At 36.0% G+C, this 19,984-nt stretch overlaps 2 protein-coding genes across 2 annotated transcripts; one reads left to right on the top strand and one right to left on the bottom strand.

Moving 5' to 3' along the window:
* Positions 1-1,131: 1,131 nt before the first annotated feature.
* Positions 1,132-6,776, bottom strand: parp16 (poly(ADP-ribose) polymerase family member 16). The gene is made up of 7 exons (XM_005795843.3): positions 6,691-6,776; positions 5,917-6,113; positions 3,854-3,991; positions 3,564-3,770; positions 2,690-2,861; positions 1,640-1,784; positions 1,132-1,512 (listed from the first exon to the last, which is right to left on the bottom strand). Coding segments are annotated over exons 1-7 (996 nt in total). The 5' UTR covers positions 6,692-6,776; the 3' UTR covers positions 1,132-1,376.
* Positions 6,777-8,131: 1,355 nt separating this feature from the next.
* On the top strand, positions 8,132-19,164 carry LOC102221013 (secretory carrier-associated membrane protein 5). Its single transcript, XM_005795842.3, has 7 exons — positions 8,132-8,331; positions 9,796-9,878; positions 9,996-10,115; positions 12,315-12,471; positions 12,558-12,659; positions 14,066-14,183; positions 15,065-19,164. The coding sequence occupies exons 2-7, from the start codon at positions 9,872-9,874 to the stop codon at positions 15,251-15,253; spliced, it is 693 nt and encodes a 230-aa protein (XP_005795899.1). The 5' UTR covers positions 8,132-8,331; positions 9,796-9,871; the 3' UTR covers positions 15,254-19,164.
* The last annotated feature ends 820 nt before the right edge of the window (positions 19,165-19,984 follow it).

Here is a 19,984-nt window from a genome sequence, read left to right as displayed (position 1 = left end):
CTCCAATGGGCTCTTTGCACCTCAGCTTCCGCGTTCGGGGAAAAGCGGCTCGATCGTTTCCGATCTATTGAAAATGGCATTTTACACTGGAACTATTTGCAGGGCTTGTCCAAGGTAACAGTTAATGATGGACATCGATCCGAAGCCCCAATAAGTAGCTGGAGAAAGGTTTTAAGATGTACGCCTCCTTATACGTTCACAGATATGAAGATGAGCTTTACTTTCTTTAAACTTTGTGGCTAACATTAGCTTTAGCTTATGCTAGTAGGCAATATTCTCTGACATTTTCCTTGTAAAAATGTGCTATTTAAGTATCTAAACATTTTTCATCCATTCCAACGGACAATGTTTTTACCTTATGTTCAAGTATATTACATGCGTTTATTGTCGTTAGTGTCAGAGACCAAGTAACGGGGATTTTACGGTTCAGGCTTTTTGCTTCTGAAGCCTGAGGAACAACAAGCCCATAGCTTAACAGTAGAGCAGTTCTGGTGTCGGAGTTCTAGTTAGGCACCAGCACCTCCCGACCCCACTAGGGACAAAGGTGTAAGAAAATGGATGGATGAATTATCGATTATTTCGAGAACAAAATCAAAATAATATAATGAGAATAGTAATTTAGAAAAAGTCATAATTTTAGAAAAAAATGTATAGAATTGCGAGAATAAAGTCGTAATATTATGACTTTTGTCATAATACAATTTTATTGACACTCATATGACTATTTTCGTCCTATTTCATTCTATGACTTTATTCTCATAATTTTATATATGTTCTATTTTCTTAGCATGACAACAAAATGTAAGACCTCTGAACAACATATTTAAGACAAATTAATTTTAAAAAATGAATTTAAGACATTTTAAGGCCATAATTTTATATAAAATTTTAAGGTGACACCCTGTAACAGAAAACTACCAACCATGTCCTTACTCAGACTTCAAAATAATTCAGCAATCTTTAAATGTCTTTCAGTTATATACAAATGTCTTTTCTTGCAGCAATTTGACAGCTGTAGAAGCAACACCACCCGAACTTAGTCTATGCAATGTTTTTATTGAAGATAAATGCAAATGTCTAGTTTTTAAGTTTTAAAATAGAGTCTTTAGATGATTAATTAAACCACCAAAATTACAGTTAAAACATTTCAGACCTTTATTAAAATACAGAGCAGCCTCATCAGGATTAATACAGAACAGGGTGCTATAACTGTGATTTAAAACATCCTGGATAACAGTAAACAAGAGCATTTTTACAGTAGAGGAGTAGAGTTAAATGTGCATAAACATAATCATAGCTCAGGTCTGCATCTTGGCATCTGATCAGAAAAGGCACTGCAGATAATAAGCAGCTGGGGCGTCCCTAATGCTGTCCTGTCACCTGAATAGTCTGTTCCAGAAAGATACGAAAGAGGTGGAGTTAAAGGCACCGATGAAAATGAGGAGCAGGAGATAGAGACTCATCATGATGGCAAAATGGTGTCTGAGGAGCCACGACCTGCTGCGGGAATGCCTGACGAAAAACAAATGATAAACAGCAGTGAATGACGTCTCACTGAACTCTATTCATGTTGATTATTTCCGATTGATTAAAGCAGATTTCTGCTCATCTTACTGGAAATGAGATTTGAACCTCTTACCTGGCCAGGTGTTTCCCCTGAGAGTACACAAGCAGATACTTGACTCGTAGAAGCTGATTGTTGGTGACTATAAAGTATTTCTGCGGAACGTCGCCCCCTTCGCTGTTCTTGGCTCGTGAGCGCTGCTTGTCGATGGCGTCAGAATCTGAAATGGCAAACAAATAGCAAGCAGCCGTTAGCAAACAGTCGGCCAAATTCTGCTGAAGTTACTACTGCGTGGGGCGCACCGACTGCAGGTTTTTGGCTGATCTCCGACTGCAGATCTTTAAAAATCCTGACCTGCTGATTACGATTTTTTGCATTGCTATTTGTTTTGTCTGAAATGTCACTAATTATAGCAAAAAAAGTCGGCGAGTTTGCAAAGGTGGGGTTACTGTTGGTAATTGCAAATGTGCAGACATGACCTGCTGGGCCGGTCTGTTGGCCAAACCTCTGTCAGAGGAAAGCAAAAGAAGACAGTGGCTGATTTTTAGACCTTTGCTGAGGTAGATAAGATCAGGGGAGAAGATCAACTTCCCACGTAAGTATCAGCTGATCATCGATCTCCCAAAATGAAGGAAATCAGCACTGATAAATCGGTGCACCCTTAGTTATTGCAATAAATGATAATATTGCTGTTTTGAGACAATTTTCAAGTGCACCTTGAAAACTGCACTCTGGATGATCAATGATCTTTGAGAACACATTCTTAAAGATCAATAAACTTTCATTTGTAACAGACATTTAACACCAGAACTGGAAGACGTTTTAAATATCCAAAATAAATAAACAAAAGAACTGAAGCAGCAAATGAAGTCTCTGTAAACAAAACTGTCCTCCAAAAAAGAAATGCTGAGTCGAGTCTAATGCGTCAGACTGAGGCTTATTGTCATCCAGTTTTTAGCAGGAAAAAGAGAAAAGCAACAAATCATGCAAAAGAAACTGATCAAGCATGTTTTAATTTATCACACTGTGAATTGATGTATTGCTTGCTGCGACAGGCTTAGCTAACAGTAAGTCAAGCAGCAGCTTTTCATGATTTGTGACATGGAGTTACAAAGCTAGATGTACCTTTTTTCTTCACTTGGCATTTAACGTCCGGATGATCGATGATTTCACATAAGGCAACACAGCTGAGCTGAGGACCCAGGATGCTCTCACGCCAGCCGCTGCTGTGGGGACTGTAGAGGACGGCCATGCTGAGGTCGCTGGTGAGGTACGTCCCCTCTCCAAACACCGAGTTCTGCACGCATCACATCAGGTTGGACGTCAGAAAAAAATAGTTTCATAAGAGAAATTTGTTGGGCTGTCGTAAGCAATTATTTTAGTAAACTATCGATTATTCTGATGACGCAGTTGCTACTTAAGCCAGTAAAAGAAATATGAGAAAATGCTAATAAATGAACAACTCAGTACCTTAATAAGAAAATATAATACGATTAAAAAACATAACTTTTTGTCACAAGTTTGAAGTATGATTTCTGATGTGATGAGAAATAAAGCATTTCACATTAACTTGAAAATTAAAAAGCAAGCTTTAATTGAAACATTAAACACTTACTTTTATATTAAACTTCACCTTCAGTCTAGTTTATGACGATGTATCAGGGCCATTGCAGATAAAAAATAAAATACACAAATTTTTTTGATTAAGGTAAAAAATTTGAGGAAAAAGAAGAATGTTCTGTGTTTGAAAAGTTGAAAACTTGCTAGAAAGAAAAACTACAAAATCTGGAGATTAACCTAATAAATTTCCTACATAAAGTAAGAATTGCTAAGCTTGGAAAGTTGATAATATGCCAGAGAAAAAGCATAATTTTTTTATATCAATCTCAGATATTTCCGAGCAAATCATAATTTAACAAATTTTAAAAAACTGTAATCTTTCGATGAATTTTTGCATTCCTAGACATTGTGTAGTATGTTTTATTTTTAAAGCTCAGACCTTGTTGAGGTGACAGTGCAGCCCGTTGTGAATGATTGAATGAAAGTTCTCCAAGCGGCTCCCGTGGAATGCGTAGAAAACTTCTCGTCCTTCTCTCATCCTCTCAAACCGGGTGTTAAAGTGATCAGGGTACTCCAGCTCAAACAGGAAGTCTGGTACCGGTGCAGAAACCCCCTCGTTTTCTGTCAGCTTGCAGAGTTTGGCGTACTAAAGATCAAATATAACACAGGATGAATACAAGTGGGAAAACAGAATATGATGTGTGTTTATGTGTAATCATAGTGCTGTACCTCATCTTTTTGCAGCGTCTTCACAGCAAAGCTCTTCGAGGACAGAATCCAGTGTACGAGGGCCAGATGATGATCTCCTTCTCTGGGCCTTAACCGCACCAAATCTCTCACACCAGGCAGGGAGTTCACATCTGCCAACTGAAGAACAAAACAAATATTTTTTAGCATATTAACTCAAAACGTGGCAGTGGCAGCTACAGTGGCACTTTTCCGGTGTCACGTGCCACGGCTGCCGGTGGACCTGCTGCAGCTCAGTAGAGGCAGCTTCCAGCCTTGGTGACATATGCCACGGCTTCTGTGTCAGATTGAATACTGAGTATGAATAATATGATTTTGAACAAATAAAATAAAAATAAAATGCATATACATACAAAAGCCATGGCATCTGACACCAAATCAGTGGCAGCTGTATGTATGTATATATATATATTCTGTTTTTTTTGTTATTTATTTGTTTGAAATAAAATGATTCATGCTCATATTCTACATTCAACATGACACAGAAGCCGTGGCATGTCACTGAAGCTGCCACTACTAAGCTGTGGCAGGTGACACCAGAAGTGCCCTTACTTTTCTTCAACTAAATAAATGTACTGAATTAGTAGTTTAGTGTTATTATTTTAGCGTAGCACTATGCTACATAATATAAAATATTGTTTATTAAGGTAGGGGTGCAGATGATAGTGCAATAACCTGTTGTAAATTTTACCTAGCTGGCACATATGTTGCTTTAATGTGCAAAAACAAAACAGTTCCTTTAATGTTGAATGACGATCATATGCAGACAAAGAGACAGACAAAAGTAGCAACATTAGTAGCACATTACTGCCACCAAGTGTTTGCGTAAAGTACCATCATCTCTGTAATGTTTGTAGGTATTCCTAATGTAAATAAACTGAAATTGCAGTATTTAAAATTAGATCCTGTTGAGACGTTTACTCCAGACACGCACCATACATGCACGCACACTCAACTACGGACACAAAGATTCTGCACAAAAGCCTTTTGTTTCATACGGACACTTTCTGTAGGAACGAAACTTAACTTTAGCTCATCGTCTGACCACTAGGCAGTGACGTAACACACCAGCAGACCAGGAGGGACTTTAGGATATAAGCAAGGTGTCTTCCGTGTTTGAGCAGATGCTGTATAGATTCGGGTCTTTACACTTGACATCCACATAAGCCTGTAAGGGTAAGCGTCTCTTTCTTTTAGCGCTAAAAGAATAAAATAAGTAAACTCTGATTGTTCTGTGTTGGCTGATTTCCTGTTCGTGTGCTCACACGTTTTGGGTCCGTCGAGTTCAATCACAACAATCCCATTAATTAATTAATTACAATTTTAATTAATTTATTTATGGCAGTGTTAACATTTTCTGTTTTTTCTGGTAGTAACTAGTTACATTTACTCAATTACATTTACTTGAGTAACTTCTTTGAAATAATTTACCTCTAGGGGTATTTTTACTACACTGTACTTTTTACTCTTACTTGAGTAATTTTATTATGAAGTATTCCTGCTCTTACTTAAGTAAATGTTCAAGATTCTCTACCAACTGAATGAAAATCAAACACATTTTAACCAAAAGTTCACCAGATAAAGACACACACCTGCAGTTATTTTTATTAAAGTTTCAGAAGTTTTACATTGACACAAATTGATTTGGAAAAATGTTTCTTTGGTTTGATTTTGCATTATGTAATTATGTTATTTATATGAATGATTTTGGTCTTTAAAATACCAACATTTATACGTAACTTTATATCTTGGTCCAGCTAACAAGGTCATTTTTAAATATTAATTGATTGATATTTTGATCAGGTACTCAGTACTTGAGTTGCCTTTGCGCCTTTTAATCTTACTTGAGTAATTTTTTGGATGCTTACTTTTTACTTATACTTTAGTAAAAATATCTTGAAGTAGTGCTACTCTTACTTGAGTACAATTTTTGGGTAGTCTGCTCACCTCTGACTAAAGATTAAATAAAGTTTTTAAAGATGAATGTTAACATTTAGGACACACCAGCAACCGCATGAGCTTTTCATTGTTTGTAAAGCTCTTACCAGGCCCTCAAAGTCCTTAATGTCACCACTTATGTAGCGAGGAGGGAAGGGTCTGAGCAAAGAGTCCCTCTTGTAGCTCTGAGCAGCAGCCACAAACAGGCTGCAGCGTAGGTCCGCTGCTACGGGGTCTCTGTGCAGACAGGAGCTCACCAGCTCTCTGACAGCCTCAGGTGGCAGAGGTGGCTGCATTCCCAGCACTGAACAAACAAACACGGGTGATAAGACTCAGACAGGTTTACACCAAAACAAATGTTATGTTTTTATGCACTTTATGTTGAATCTTGGAACCCAAATTTAAATTCAGCGTTGTATATAATCAAAAGTGTCGAGGTGAAATTAATTAGGCGCATTTGTTAGTAACTTTCCCCCTACTTTTCCTTTAGTAATTTAAAAGGTGAGTCATTTCTGCAAGGGTTACTAAACTTTACAATACACCTAGTTCACTTGATAACCTTCATTGAGGTCCAAATTAACTTGTATACTGAACTTCAAGATCAAACTTGACATATCAATGAAAACGGAAGCCTACTTATTAAACAATAACATTTAAATTCCGCATTTTTTGTTTTTGGTTAGTCTCTGTGAACCTTTAAACTCCAAGCTAATTGCTGTAGGGAAGCTGGCTAACATTAGCTGCGACATAAATATCTTCCACAACGTATCGATATCTATGACAAATATAAAACATCTAACTCCTGTTTGTTAATTGAAATGTTTAACAAAGATTCACTGTGTGGTTAAAAGGCGATATTACTGATTAATAACTGATCTTACTTGGCTTAAGTCTTCCTCAACTCATAGCACTGCAGTACAGGAAAAGCTAACATAGTGTTAGCTAGATTTCTGCTGCGTTCAAGTGCAGTATGAACTTTGTGTGTCACAATTTCACGTTATGAATGAGAGGGAAAATACAACCACAAAATAAAAATATGTCTTTGTGAAGAAGCTAACTTGTTTGTAAAACTGCATTATCTATTTATTTCTAAACCCGAATATAGGGATATATAGTAAAATTGGCCGAACATTTGAGATTTTTCAACCCTTTCCATGACGCCAAAGCAGCAGACAGTGGCAGATACGAAGATACGCGAAAGCAGCACATATGATACAATAATAAAACATATTTCCTTCTACCTAATTTGGTAATATCTTTTCTTTTCCCCTTAATCTTCAAAAATACATTTGTTGTGTCCTCTTGCTTCCTATTCAAAAACCTCAAAATAAATAATTTGCATAATATGACCCCTGACGAAGAACCCAATTTTTATTTTAATATTTGTCAGGCATTTTATTTTACTAGATAATAATATTCTTATCTGTCAGTTTACTTTATCATTTTAAGAACTTACAACTAAAAGTCTTGCACAATATCTAGATGGCAAAAATAAGCAGTGTGATAAAATGTTAGTTCGGTCCTTGCTGGGAATATTTCACTCAATTTACATCATAAATTACAAGCGTGATAAATTAGAAGTGCTCTTTAGCATTGACAGTGTGGGAGTCATTTTATATTGATAATTACATTCAGATAACGTCATCATGTAGAATCCCAAATTAACCAGACATGTAGACATTTTTGACCTTATACAAATTTGAAAACTTCAAAATTATTTTCATCTTATAATAGTTGTTTGGAAGCAACCAATTTTGGATTTTTCAGGTTTGAATACATTTGATGTCGATGCCATATTTATTATTCATATTCCTTTATTTAATCAGGTAAACCCCGTTGAGATCTAGATCTCATTTTCAAGAGGGACCTGAGCAAAAATTTGCAATACATAGCAACCTGGTTACAAGATAAAAGCAATTAATACATATGCACAAGTATAAAACAATAAAAACAATTTAAAAACAATGACACTGTTTCATAGAATCTTGTTGCCTATTTTTAAGAACTGCTCGAAATAAGTCCAGTGCTGTTAATATATATATATATATATATATATATATATATATATATATATATATATATATATATATATATATATATATATATATATATATATATATATATATAAAGAAATAGCTTCCGGATTGGTAGCCAATCAGAGCAGACTCTTGTTTTCGACACTATGGATGAAATCTAAAAGGGGCGTGGCTTGGGCGAACATTCCTGCCTTCTGATTGGTCATGTGGGCCGCAACAAATCCCGTCTCGTCGGGGTACAACGCAAGGAACGGAGGGGGGGTTGTTCGTTAAAAAAAGAAAAAGACCACACGTCACGTGACCACTCCTGACTCCCAGCCCCATCATTTGAGGAATAACGGCCTCCATAGATCCTATATATGTTTTTCTAAACAGCAAATTCCTCCGTTCAGCAGCGCGTATTGTCGGAGGGGAGAAAAAGAATCATAGGATGCAATTTAAAGAAAAAGGAGGATTATAGCATTGTTCTTGGATTGTAAACGGGAGGTAAGACGTTTTAAATCAATGCATTTTCATTCATTGGACACCTAGCTTGCAGAGAGGGCGGAAGGAAAAACAGTATGATGAGATGGAGCGGATTGTGGCTGCTGTGTGAAAACCCTGGAGGTGTGAAGGCAGTTTAGTGCTGGAGCTGCGCCTCGTCTGGATGATGAGGATGAAGAAGAAGCAGCAGCAGCAGCAGCATTAGTAGCATCACCGAGGCACCGTGACTCACACAGGCTGAAGGACGCTCCTGTATCCGCTGTGATCACGATGCACCGCGTCCTGCTGCTGCTGCATCACCGCCACCCGCTGAAATATTTCACATTTTACATCATTATGGCAAAAATAAATTTAAAAAATCACCTTCAAGCAGGACGTTTTGTGACAGATTAAGCTGTTTATCTATCGGGGATGAATGTGTCCTTCATACTTGAATCACAAATGCACAGTCAACGATGGTTACTAACAGAAAAATAATGTAAGAGGAGTTTATTATCACCAATTATATCAAGTTTATCAGTCATCTGTGATAAATATAGTGGATTCTATACGTACCTATTCTGGTTTATGTGCATTTAAAACATCCGGACAAGGCCATACTGTACCTTACATTCAGCTAAACATAGCTGTAATGTCCACAAAATGTATCTCTATTTCTGCAGAGAATCCAAAAATTATACCTAAGTAAGAGTAGTACTACTTCAACAACATATTTTTACTCAAGTAAAAGTACAAAGCAGCCATTCAAGAAGTTACTCTAAGAGTAAAAAAGTATTTAGTAAAAAAGTACTCGTGTGCTGAGTAGCTGATCAAATTATCTATCATTTAATATTTAAAAATATGTAAATACATAATCAGACAGACCAACATATAAAGTTAAGTGGAAATGTTGGTATTTTAAGACCAAAGTGACAATAATTCATATAAGTAGCAAAAAGAACAAAATCTGATTTGGAAAATTTTTACAAATAATTTTCTTTCAATATAAAACTTATGAAACTTTGAGAAAAACTACAGGTGTGTGTGTGTCTGTGCCTGGTGAATGTTTGGATAAAACATATATTTGTTTTTCATTCAATGGGTAGAAAATCCAGAAATTTTACCCAAATAAGAGAAGAAATACTTCATAATAAAATTATTTAAGTAAAAATAAAAAGTACAGCGTAGTAAAAATACTCTTAAAAGTATTCCCCCCACCCCCAAAATGTTACTCATGTAAATGTAATTGAATAAATATAACTAGTTAAACCAACTTTGTATTTCTGTATTTCTGTTTATTCAAACAGAATAAACACTTAGCTTTATTCAAACAGAAATAAAGCTAAATGTTTTAGTCAGTTTAATGCCATTTTCTTTTTCTTTTCTTCTTTGCAGTCAAATCGTTGCACTGATTAAAATTGTGATCGACAGGAAAGAAGCTGTGGCCTCTGTAGCCTTGGTGACGTTAATGAAACTCTTCTTCTACAGTTTCAGTTCTGACGGCCGCTCAGATTGAAGTTTCTGCATCTGTTTGGAAAGTGGAGGAAAACATTGAACAGTGATCATGGCTGGTAAGCTTTACCGCTTTTGAGTCACTCAGATACACAAAGCGTTTCCCATTTATTTTTTAAAATAAATAATTCATTCATTCATTAGTGATTCATGCTAACTTCTCCTGTGTATGCCAGAAAACAACTTCCCTCCCTTGCCAAGATTCATCCCCCTCAAGCCATGTTTTTACCAGGACTTCAATGAAATCCCAGAACAACGGCGCTCCATGTGCAAGAGGCTCTACTACCTCTGGATCTGTGAGTGGACCTTCCCTGCATGGGAAGAATAGTGAATATTTTGCTCTCTGTTGTTTACAAAAGCGCCAGTTTGCCTGCCTTCAGGTCAGTCACAAAGCTAAACTGTGTTATGGTTGTTTCCTTATGCCATGTTATGTTGTTTACCAAAATTACATTGATATATATAAAAATAACAACTTAAATGATTAAATAGGCTAAGTGACGCATGTTCTGTTCCTTTATTATTTTGACTAAAAAGATAAAATAAGAAATGGGAGGAATTTATTAAAATGACAATTGGTATTTATCTTAAAAATACTGCATTCAGGCAAAATGGTAAATATCTCTGTGTTTTTGTTGTTGAAAATTTAGATTTTGGTTATCTTTATTAACAATTATATATTAATTATGAATCAATTATGTATTTTCTAAAGTGTCCCAAAAAGTATTTTATGTGCAGTTTTCCACATTAAAACCACAAAGTGCAATGAATTTTTATTTTATTTTATCTGATAAGCCAACACAAAATAGCAGCATTGATGTGAAGTAGACATAAATACAAAACCTCGATACAATACTGTTTACAATACAATTTTATTTATTTAAAAACAACACAGTTGGCCAAAGCACTAAAACAAATTAATCCAACAAAAAAGCAAAACAATAATTAAGACATTCAAGAAAACACATGCAAAAAAAGAAAGATTTAAGAAAAGATTTAATCAATTCATGTGCATTCGCATTAAGCCCCGTTCCCTCTGATACGTCTAAATAAAATCCAACTCATTGGCAGAAGTAGTTTAATTAGTGAATAGAACCAACATTTTTGTAGTTTAAAGGGAATCTATTATGCGAAACTCGCTCATTTTGTACCTGTGGCACATCTAAAACCTGCAGGACCTACCAGGAACTCCGGCCCTTGAGGACTGGAGTTTGACACCTGTGACTTTTTTTCAGCGAAAACACCTGAAGCACCAATCGCTCTGCACTAACCTTCCTGATGGAGTGAACAGCGAGTTCTGCCTCAGCCCCGTCTCTTTTCCTAAGCACTGCATTCAGTAAAAATTAATAAAGCTTTAATGTTGGAACCAATAGGAAAATTCAACTGCAGTAGCCATCATTCAACCCAAAGAGGGCAGCACTGAGACAGCGTGAAGTCAAATACTGTACTGCAGAATTAAGCAAATTTTAAGGAACAATTTACAGTCTATCTGGGAAAAAAGATTTGTTGTTTGGTTTTAAAGGGGACCTTTAATAAAAAAATCCACATTTTGCATGTTTTTTTTCTGTACTTCTATTTGTGTTTCTACTGCTTCTACAATCAGCCCAAGTGCTTAAAAAACCACACAGCCCTTTTTTTGGCAATGAGTGAATGTTTTTTGGTGTCTGGAAAATGAGCCATTTCAAAAACGTTCTGAATATAAGGTCACAAATCAGCAGGCACTCCCCGTTACCTAGCAACCCCAGCCAAGCTCAGCCCGTCACCTAGCAACCCAAGCTGTGTTCCAACATGTTTGGACAGCTCCAAAAACGTGTTACTTAAAATTGAAAAGAGAAAGGACGTTAAGAAGAAAGTTTAATGTTTTTACACATCAGAATAAAATAAAGTCTGGACTTTATCAGGTTCTAAAATCCGACAAATCTGACCTCAATTGTCCAAAATTCGCAATATGGTCCAACCTGACAAAGGTCAAGGAAAAATGGAAGTGGTTTATGTCAAGCATACTGTTCTGAAAATGTTGACCCAACCCCCTTATCACAACAATGTCTCCTTGTGTGCATGACCCAATTTCACCAAAGCTGTTAGACAGTTGGCCCACATTTGACTCTGGTGTGCTTTGGTATTCAGAAGAGTTCCTGGTCAAGCTTTACCAGGAGTATATTTGTAAATCCTGCTGCCATATTCCCTTCAAATATTTTAGCTAACTGTGTTTTTTCTAAGTAAATGGCCATGAACTTTAACATTTAAAATGCTCATTGAAGCCTGGAGATTTTAAGACATTCTTGGCTCTAAACTTGAGGTAAATTAACAGCTACATCCACTCCAGTGAAGACTAGCAGTTCCAGTTATCTCAAGTTTTCCCACACTTATTTAACATAAACTAGGAGCAGAGACAGAATGATCCGGAGAGCGTTAAAGGAATCCACAGTGATTAAATCCTGCTGCACGATGAACCAGCTGATGGGTTTTGCTGCTCTGTGTCTCTGGGATGCTGACAGTGAACTCTGCCACGCTAGCCGTTAACCTGATAGGCTGCCTGGCCTGGATGTGTGGAGGTGGAGGAGCAACCAACTTTGGCATGGCCTTCCTGTGGCTCATACTCTTCACTCCATGTTCCTACGTGTGCTGGTTCAGGCCCATCTACAAGGCATTTAAGTAAGCATGCCTCTCTTTCAGCATGCACACAGTTTTCAATAGTTTCAGCTGTATCATTTATTCTGTCAATAATTGTCTCTCTGCAGGACCGACAGCTCTTTCAACTTCATGGCTTTCTTTTTCGTCTTCATGGCTCAGGTGGTGATAAGTATCATCCAGACTGTTGGCATCCCAGGTTGGGGGGTCTGGTAAGAGCTTTCAATGTTTTATTAACTTTTATACTGTACAGTGCTGTGAAAAAGTATTCACTTCAGTACAGATTTATTCTATTTTCACTTCGTTTCTTCTTGACTCACTTAAATGTTTCAGGTCTTGATGCAAATTTTAATACCAGACAAAGATAGTCTGACCTAGGGCAAAAAAAGCAGTTTTGAAAAAATTACATTTCTTAATAAGTATAACATTTTTGGATGTTTTTATAATTCCAACTGCTTCTATAAACAGCACAAGCGCTTAAAAAAACCTACAAGGCCATTTTCTGGCAATAAGTTTATGTTTTTTGTTGTCTGGAAAATGAGCCGATTGTTAAGTCACATTTCATGTATATTGTGCCGTTACCTAGCAACCCCAGCCTAGCCCAGCACAGTTACCTAGCAACCCTAAAGGAGCTCCAGCAGGTTTGGTCATCTGCTTTTACTGCTGACCAGAACCTTGTTCTAACCTGCTTCACATTGTCAGACAGGTTCTAATCATGCAGCTTTGGGGTTAATCAAGCCAGAATGTGGTTTATATTAGTAAGTATAAACCAAAAACAAAATGCATTTAATTACTGTTATACTTTTATGTTTAAACCCTGACCAGATTCATTTGAAGGTGACTTATTATGCTTCCCTGAGTAGGGTAGAATAGGTCTGTGGCTTTACAGAACATGTTTATTACATTTTTTGCACAAAATTATTCTTAGATAATCAGATTTTAGTCTGGTCAGTTCTGCCTATTTCCTTTCAGAAGGAGCTGTTTTAGGGCATCTTGTCACTTTAAATTCAAATAAACTGCTTCTGGCCACGCCCCCCAACTCAACGTTTACACTCACATGTGAAAATGGCTGCAAAGACTCAGTTGTACATGTTTGAAAAGCAGAAGCAGAGCCTCCTGCACAACCAACAAGAATGCAGCAAGTCGCTTCTGAACGACAATAAAACACTTGTCTTCTCCAGCAGCCATTGTACAGCACATACAACGGTAAAACCAGCTGACCAAATGTGCCACAGCTCCGTTTTGGTTACTAGGTAACGGGCTGGGCTTTGCTGGAGTTGCTAGGTAGCAATTTCCAAATGTTTTTGAAACAGCTCATTTTCCAGACACTAAAAAACATTAACTTATTGCCAAAAAACGGCTAGATGGTTTTATAAGCGCTGCTAGAAGCAGCAGAAATCCAAATGGAAGTACAAAAACATGCAAAATATAAATTGTACTAAATATGTCCCCTTTAAATGTTGAATTTTTTTGGTAAATGATCCTTCTCAGGTTCTTTTGGGTGTGATGTACAGCGCCGTTAAACTGAGCCGTTAGATGAAAGCGCTGTTTGTCATGCATGCCATGATTTTACGCTACTGTCATATGTGACTCAGGATCTGATTGTGGTTCTCCTCAGCGGCTGGTTGGCCACCATCACCTTCTTTAGCACCAACATTGGCTCCGCTGTGGTGATGCTGATTCCCACCGTCATGTTCACTGCCGTGGCTGTGCTCTCATTCGTTGCCCTTACCAAGGTGATCATTACGCTTTCCTTTGGGTGAATCAGGAAGTGTTTCTTGATCTGAGTTGGGTTTTGCCTTTCAGTCGCGGCCCTTAAATTTGGTTTATTGTATATTATTTGTGCACACTTTGTTTTGTTTTTAACAAGAGGTTCAATTTCAGTTTGCGTAGTGGTTAATTTATCTTTTATTCTCTTGTTCTTTTACCAGTATGGTTTAGAGCTGTGGATTTTGTACTTTTTATTCTTTAGTTCTGAGTCTCTTTCTGTAAAAGATTAGATTTTCTGTTTTAATCTTGTATATTTATTGTACAATTTTGGCTTGATAACTGCTGTGATGGTGTTTTTTTGTTTTTTTTTTTTGCGAAAATTGCCTTGTTGTGAATCAATGCTCAATTTAACAATATAATCAATTACTAGAATAGTAAAAAAATAATTTCAATCATCGATTAATCAAGATTAATCGGATGAATCGGATTAATCGATTTAGCCCTACTTAAAAGCAAAACGTGTATATATTTTTGTACAGTTTTGTCTTAATTACTGCTTTGAATATGTTATTTTTTTTCAGAAAATGGCCTTGTTTTGAGTCTATACTTCAGTTAACAATTGCTAAATTAGTTAACAATTAATCACAATTAATTGGATAAATTTTTTCAGCCCTACTTAGTATAATGGTAATTTATTTTTTTGTATAATTTTGGCTTAATTACTGCTCTGAGGATGTTTTTTTTCAGCAAATTGCCTTTTTTTGCGTCTTTAAACTCCACTTAACGATTAATCAATTATCAAATTAGTTAACAAGTTTTTCAATAATCAATTAATCACGATTAATCTGAATAATCGTTTCAGCTCTAGTTTAGGCAGTGATTAATTCTCATGCTCTCCTTTTTCCAGGTCCACAACTTCTACCGTGGCAGCGGTGGGAGTCTGGGTAAAGCCCAGGAGGAGTGGGCCACGGGGGCCTGGAAGAACCCACACGTCCAGCAAGCCGCCCAGCAGGCGGCTATGGGAGCTGCACAGGGAGCCATGGAGCAGAACCAGTACTCAGCGGCTCCCACCTACAACTACGACGACCCAATGTAGGACAGACGGGCCGGCCGGAGGAGTGGAGAGGGAGAGCTAAAAAAGGAACAATTATGAACACAACTAAGAATTAGGTGCCCTTCATTTTAATGCAGGACAGGCTCGTTTTTAGGTAGAAAAATGTAGGGAAAAAGGAGACAGAAACGTACTTTTAAGCAAATTTAAAAGTTTTAGAAAGTTCACTCTTAGATCAACAAATTGCTGTTATTGTTTTGCTGCTCACCATGTGTGTTGATTTCCTCCAGTCTGATATGGCTTAAAGAAATCCCCTGAGGTGTCTATTTAATTCATCCAGGTCCCATCATGTGTTGCAGCACTCAAAGTCACAAATTGACATTTCCTGTTTGATTTTGAATCCTCTTTGTGTTGCTACAAGGAGTAGCAGCTAGTTTCTCAGCTAATACTCATTGGCTAGCATCAAAATATTAAGAGAACTTGTTAGAAAATTCTCTAATTTGAGGGCTAGTTTAGGAAAAGTGTAAACATTCATTAGCAGTTTCCTAGGTAGCTAGCTGCTAGCACTTGTATGATATAATGGCTCCCTAACCGTTTGACAGCTTCTTTGCTTGCTACTAGCCATTATACAACTAGCTAGCTAGCTGGGTATATAAGCCGGCCAGTTAGCTTATATAGCTAGCTAGCTGTATAAGCTAACTAGCAGTATAAAAATATATCTGACTCTGTTTGAATGCAACAAAGATGTTACAATCAACCCCAATTCTGTTTATTGCATCTTAAAACAGGACTTGAGGGTTAAATGTAGTAAGTTTTCCAGGAGTCAAAGTCATTATTCTACCTTCTCATTTTGCCGCTATGCTAGGCTCATCTGCTAGCGGTAACATCAAATCTACAGCTGAAGCTACAGTTTAATCATGAGGGATTGTTTTTTTTGTCAAATATTACGAAATGTTCACTGGGTGATAGATTCAGACAAATATGTTGTCACCTCTGGTAAAGATGTGTTAAAACCTTGTTATAAATGCATCTGTCATTGCAGCAGAACAATCCCACAAGAGAAAAGTTCAATCCAAACTTTATTTTGAGTGTATTTATTTGATGTAAAAAAAAAATGTTAGGAAGTAATTGTTAAATTTCTGACCGGTCAACCAACAGATGTTGGGCACAAGCCAAGAAAAAGGTTCTGCCAAGACGACGTAGACAGAAATGATTCAACAATTTAGAGAGAAAAATTTCAGGCTTTACGAAACTAATTTACATAAAAATGTCAAAATTAGCACAAAAATATAATAATAAAAACCTAAATAACATTTTTAGACAGTTTATCAGCTAAAAAATAGTTGATTTGGAGTTAGCTGCTTTTCCATTGGCGATATGATCGCACAGATTAGAATTATGGAAATAAATATGCATAATGGAAAGAAGGCAATTTCGAAAAACCGTATGTTTTTCGATATGAGGTTGAAAGGATGAAATTTTGCATCACACAAGACAAGTCATATGATCAACAGCCGAATGTTACTTCTGGCAGAAATGACAAAGAAGACGACAGGAAGTGGAAAGAGAACGAGGGCACAGCAGGTTATTAAACCATTTACTACATAAACAAATGGATTCACTCGTGATTTTAATTGCGTTTCTTATTTAATGGAAACACAGCAGCTGCAAAATTAACATTTTTTGACATGAGCGAAAGATCAACAAAGTTTGGGGCACATTTGCAATGGAAACACGGCTTCTTTAAGTCAAATGTAAACAAATCAAATGCTTCCAGCTAAAGAATTAAAGCAGTGCATCTTTAATACACACATTTATTTCTTAACATTATTTTATTTTCCAAACTGAACAGTAATCATGTTGAAAGTTAGATTTCTAACATATTGAAAACCTGATTTATTTGAAGGCCTTCACATCTTTACCAATGTTACCAATTAATTTACCCTCTTCTGTTTAATCAAGTTTATTGTTCTGGGACCTGTTTTGTTTTAAGATTATTCAATATTTTCTACATTCTCAGGTAAGGTGCGATAGCCGTTTTTAAGCCTGTAAAACATCAAGCTTTCTGGATTTATTTTTTTGTTTTACTACCCCAGCTTACCCATATTGGAGTGTTTGGTTATAAATGTGTTAATTTTGGTTCAGTGTTTAGGGTTTTTATTGGATAAACATTCCAAATCAATGTTGTACAGGGGAAGAATGGAGGAAAACCAAAACTACAGTTAAAAGAAAGACACAAAAATGGTAAATTATGGTAATATTTGTTGTAGGTGCTCAGAGTGATGGATGTTTCCCTCCCGTCTTTGGCATATTCTTCCATTAACCCCCTACATGTGGATGCTTGTGAACTTCAGGCCTTACATTAGTGCGTCATCTTGTGGCTGTTGGTGTTATTCCATGAATTAATGTAAAATAAGATAGAATATTAAATTGAAAGTCAACTATTTCCACTTAAGACTGAAGACAAGGTGTGAGATTTAGTTAATTTTCCAGCCGGAAAATTTCAGACTAGTGTAATTTGTTTTGTTTTTGAGAACTTCCTCAGCATTCAGTAGACGGTTATTACGGTAAAATAAAGTATTTCGCTTGACAAAGCTGTGAAGATGTATAACTAAATGGTCATTATTTCAAAAATCTGTGGGTCGTCTTGTCCCGTTGTGATGATGTGGTTTTTAATAAGCTCTGTTTTTACTTTTCTTGTTTTTGTTTTGTATCCACCGCTGTTTTTCCTGTGTATTTCGGGTAACGTGAGGTTGAGACTGAAGCACATGCTCATTGAGTCCCTTCCATGGCTGTGGTGAAGTGTTGCTCAAACTATAAATATTTGAAAGTTGTTTTTTCATTTAAACCTGCAGTATGTAACTTTTATTTAAAAAAATATTTTTTTCACATATTTGTTGAAAAAAATGATCTTCTTTGTGTTCTCCTAGTGCTAACTAGAAACAACCAATCAGAGTTAGGAGGCGGGTCTTAGTGCTGTCAATCATCCTCTCGCTAGTTAGCATAGCCACTGTTGAAGGCGGAAAAACGGTTTCCCTGTAATAATGAGTTGTTTCTCCACCATTGGGACATTTAAGAGCCAGTACACAAGCTTGATTGACAGCTCTAAACCCCCCTTCTTTGCTCTGATTGGTTGTATTTGTGCGTTTCGTCGGATAGTAAAGGATCTGATTGAGAAGGAGGAGTTTGATCTTTTCACAGATTATCTCTTATTCATACTGTCAAGACATGGTGGCATTTTTAACAAATATGTAAAAAAAACTACTTATATATATATGTATGTATATTTAAATAAAAATTAAATACTGCAGCTTTAATTAAATGTTTGTGCTGGGTTTCCTGTGTTGAAATTACAGTAAAAGCAATACGTCCTTATATAATCAACAGAATCTAGTCAGGTTCAGCACAAACTGGCTTCTTTTTAAGTACCTGGCTTTATTATAGAGTATTATGAAACACAAAACAGGCTTGATTATTGAATTTACAACTTTTTTTCACCAGCAGAGGCACATAAAGTAGTTATTGCTGTAAAGGACACTACACATCTGCTTTTTTCCCTCCTGTACAGTAAATGTAAAACATTGCTCTGACATATGCAGTTCCTGGGATTAGATGTGAATTTATTGTTTTCCAGTAGCTGCGGTCCTTGGACAGATGTCACTCTGCATTTCGTGTCACAGTATCAAAGCCTCTGGAAGCCATTTTCCATGTTTCCCACCTTTACTGTACTGTATGTTGTATGAAATGTATTATCATATATTCTATCATAGGTAGTCCTGAATATATCATGTGGTAAATATTTGCCACATTCATTAGGAACATGCTGTATTTAGATGAAATAAATGTTTGAGGAGGCTGTGTCTCCATAAGTGACGTAAATGAGGAATAACATTTTTGTGTATTACTTTTGTATTATTTGGTCTTACCCTGATAGAAATTAAATAGTTCTTGTTGCAGCCTGTTTTGTTCTTTTTCACTTATTACAGCTGATTTTTTTTAAAATTCCTGGTTAATTTTAATTCTCTTTAAAAAAAACATTTACTATATTTCTTGTTCTGGATAAAAATGGCTGAAAATAATGAAAATATTGGTGATTCACTTGAATATAAAAATGTATTCTTTTTGTATTTTATGTGATCTTGTTTTGAAAATCCAGCTTGTGCAGCCTTACAGAAATTTGCCTCCGAACCTCAATGACAAAGTTTTAAATTAGTTTTAAATAAAAATTTTATTGATTTTTTTTTTTTTTACTGAAAGGGATTTTTTTTGTTGCCTAAATACCTTTTGGCAAAAAAAAATTAAAAAAAAATAAAAAAGTGGTTATTTTTGAGAAAAAAAAATCCATAAATGACTTTTAGGACAATATAGTATGTTAAACATATAGTTAAAAAAATATCTCATAACTTATAGTTTCCTTACTTTTGATATTATTTCACATTTATTTACTTTTATATATTTTAACCTTAAGTATTAAGGGTGTCAGAAATGTTAAAATATATAATCTAAGGCAGCTTTTTAAAACTTTTGAGCAATTTCTGAGGCTTGTCGTTTTTGCTAATTAGTTTTATCTTGTGCATTTAAATACACAATTACAGTTCTGAGGAAAAAAGTATTTACCCCTAAAAGTTTTCTTGTTTATTCTGTTTTTGCTACACATTTTAAATGAACAAATGCAAAAGGAATCTAACTAAACTCAACTGTTTTCATACAGACTAAAAAAATTTTTATGTATTGATGATGCTTAGCTATCTGGATACATGTATATTTCCGTTTTTT

Source organism: Xiphophorus maculatus, chromosome 2, assembly GCF_002775205.1.
Source record: "Xiphophorus maculatus strain JP 163 A chromosome 2, X_maculatus-5.0-male, whole genome shotgun sequence".
NCBI lineage: Eukaryota > Metazoa > Chordata > Actinopteri > Cyprinodontiformes > Poeciliidae > Xiphophorus > Xiphophorus maculatus.
This window is presented reverse-complemented; position numbering and strand designations above follow the sequence as displayed.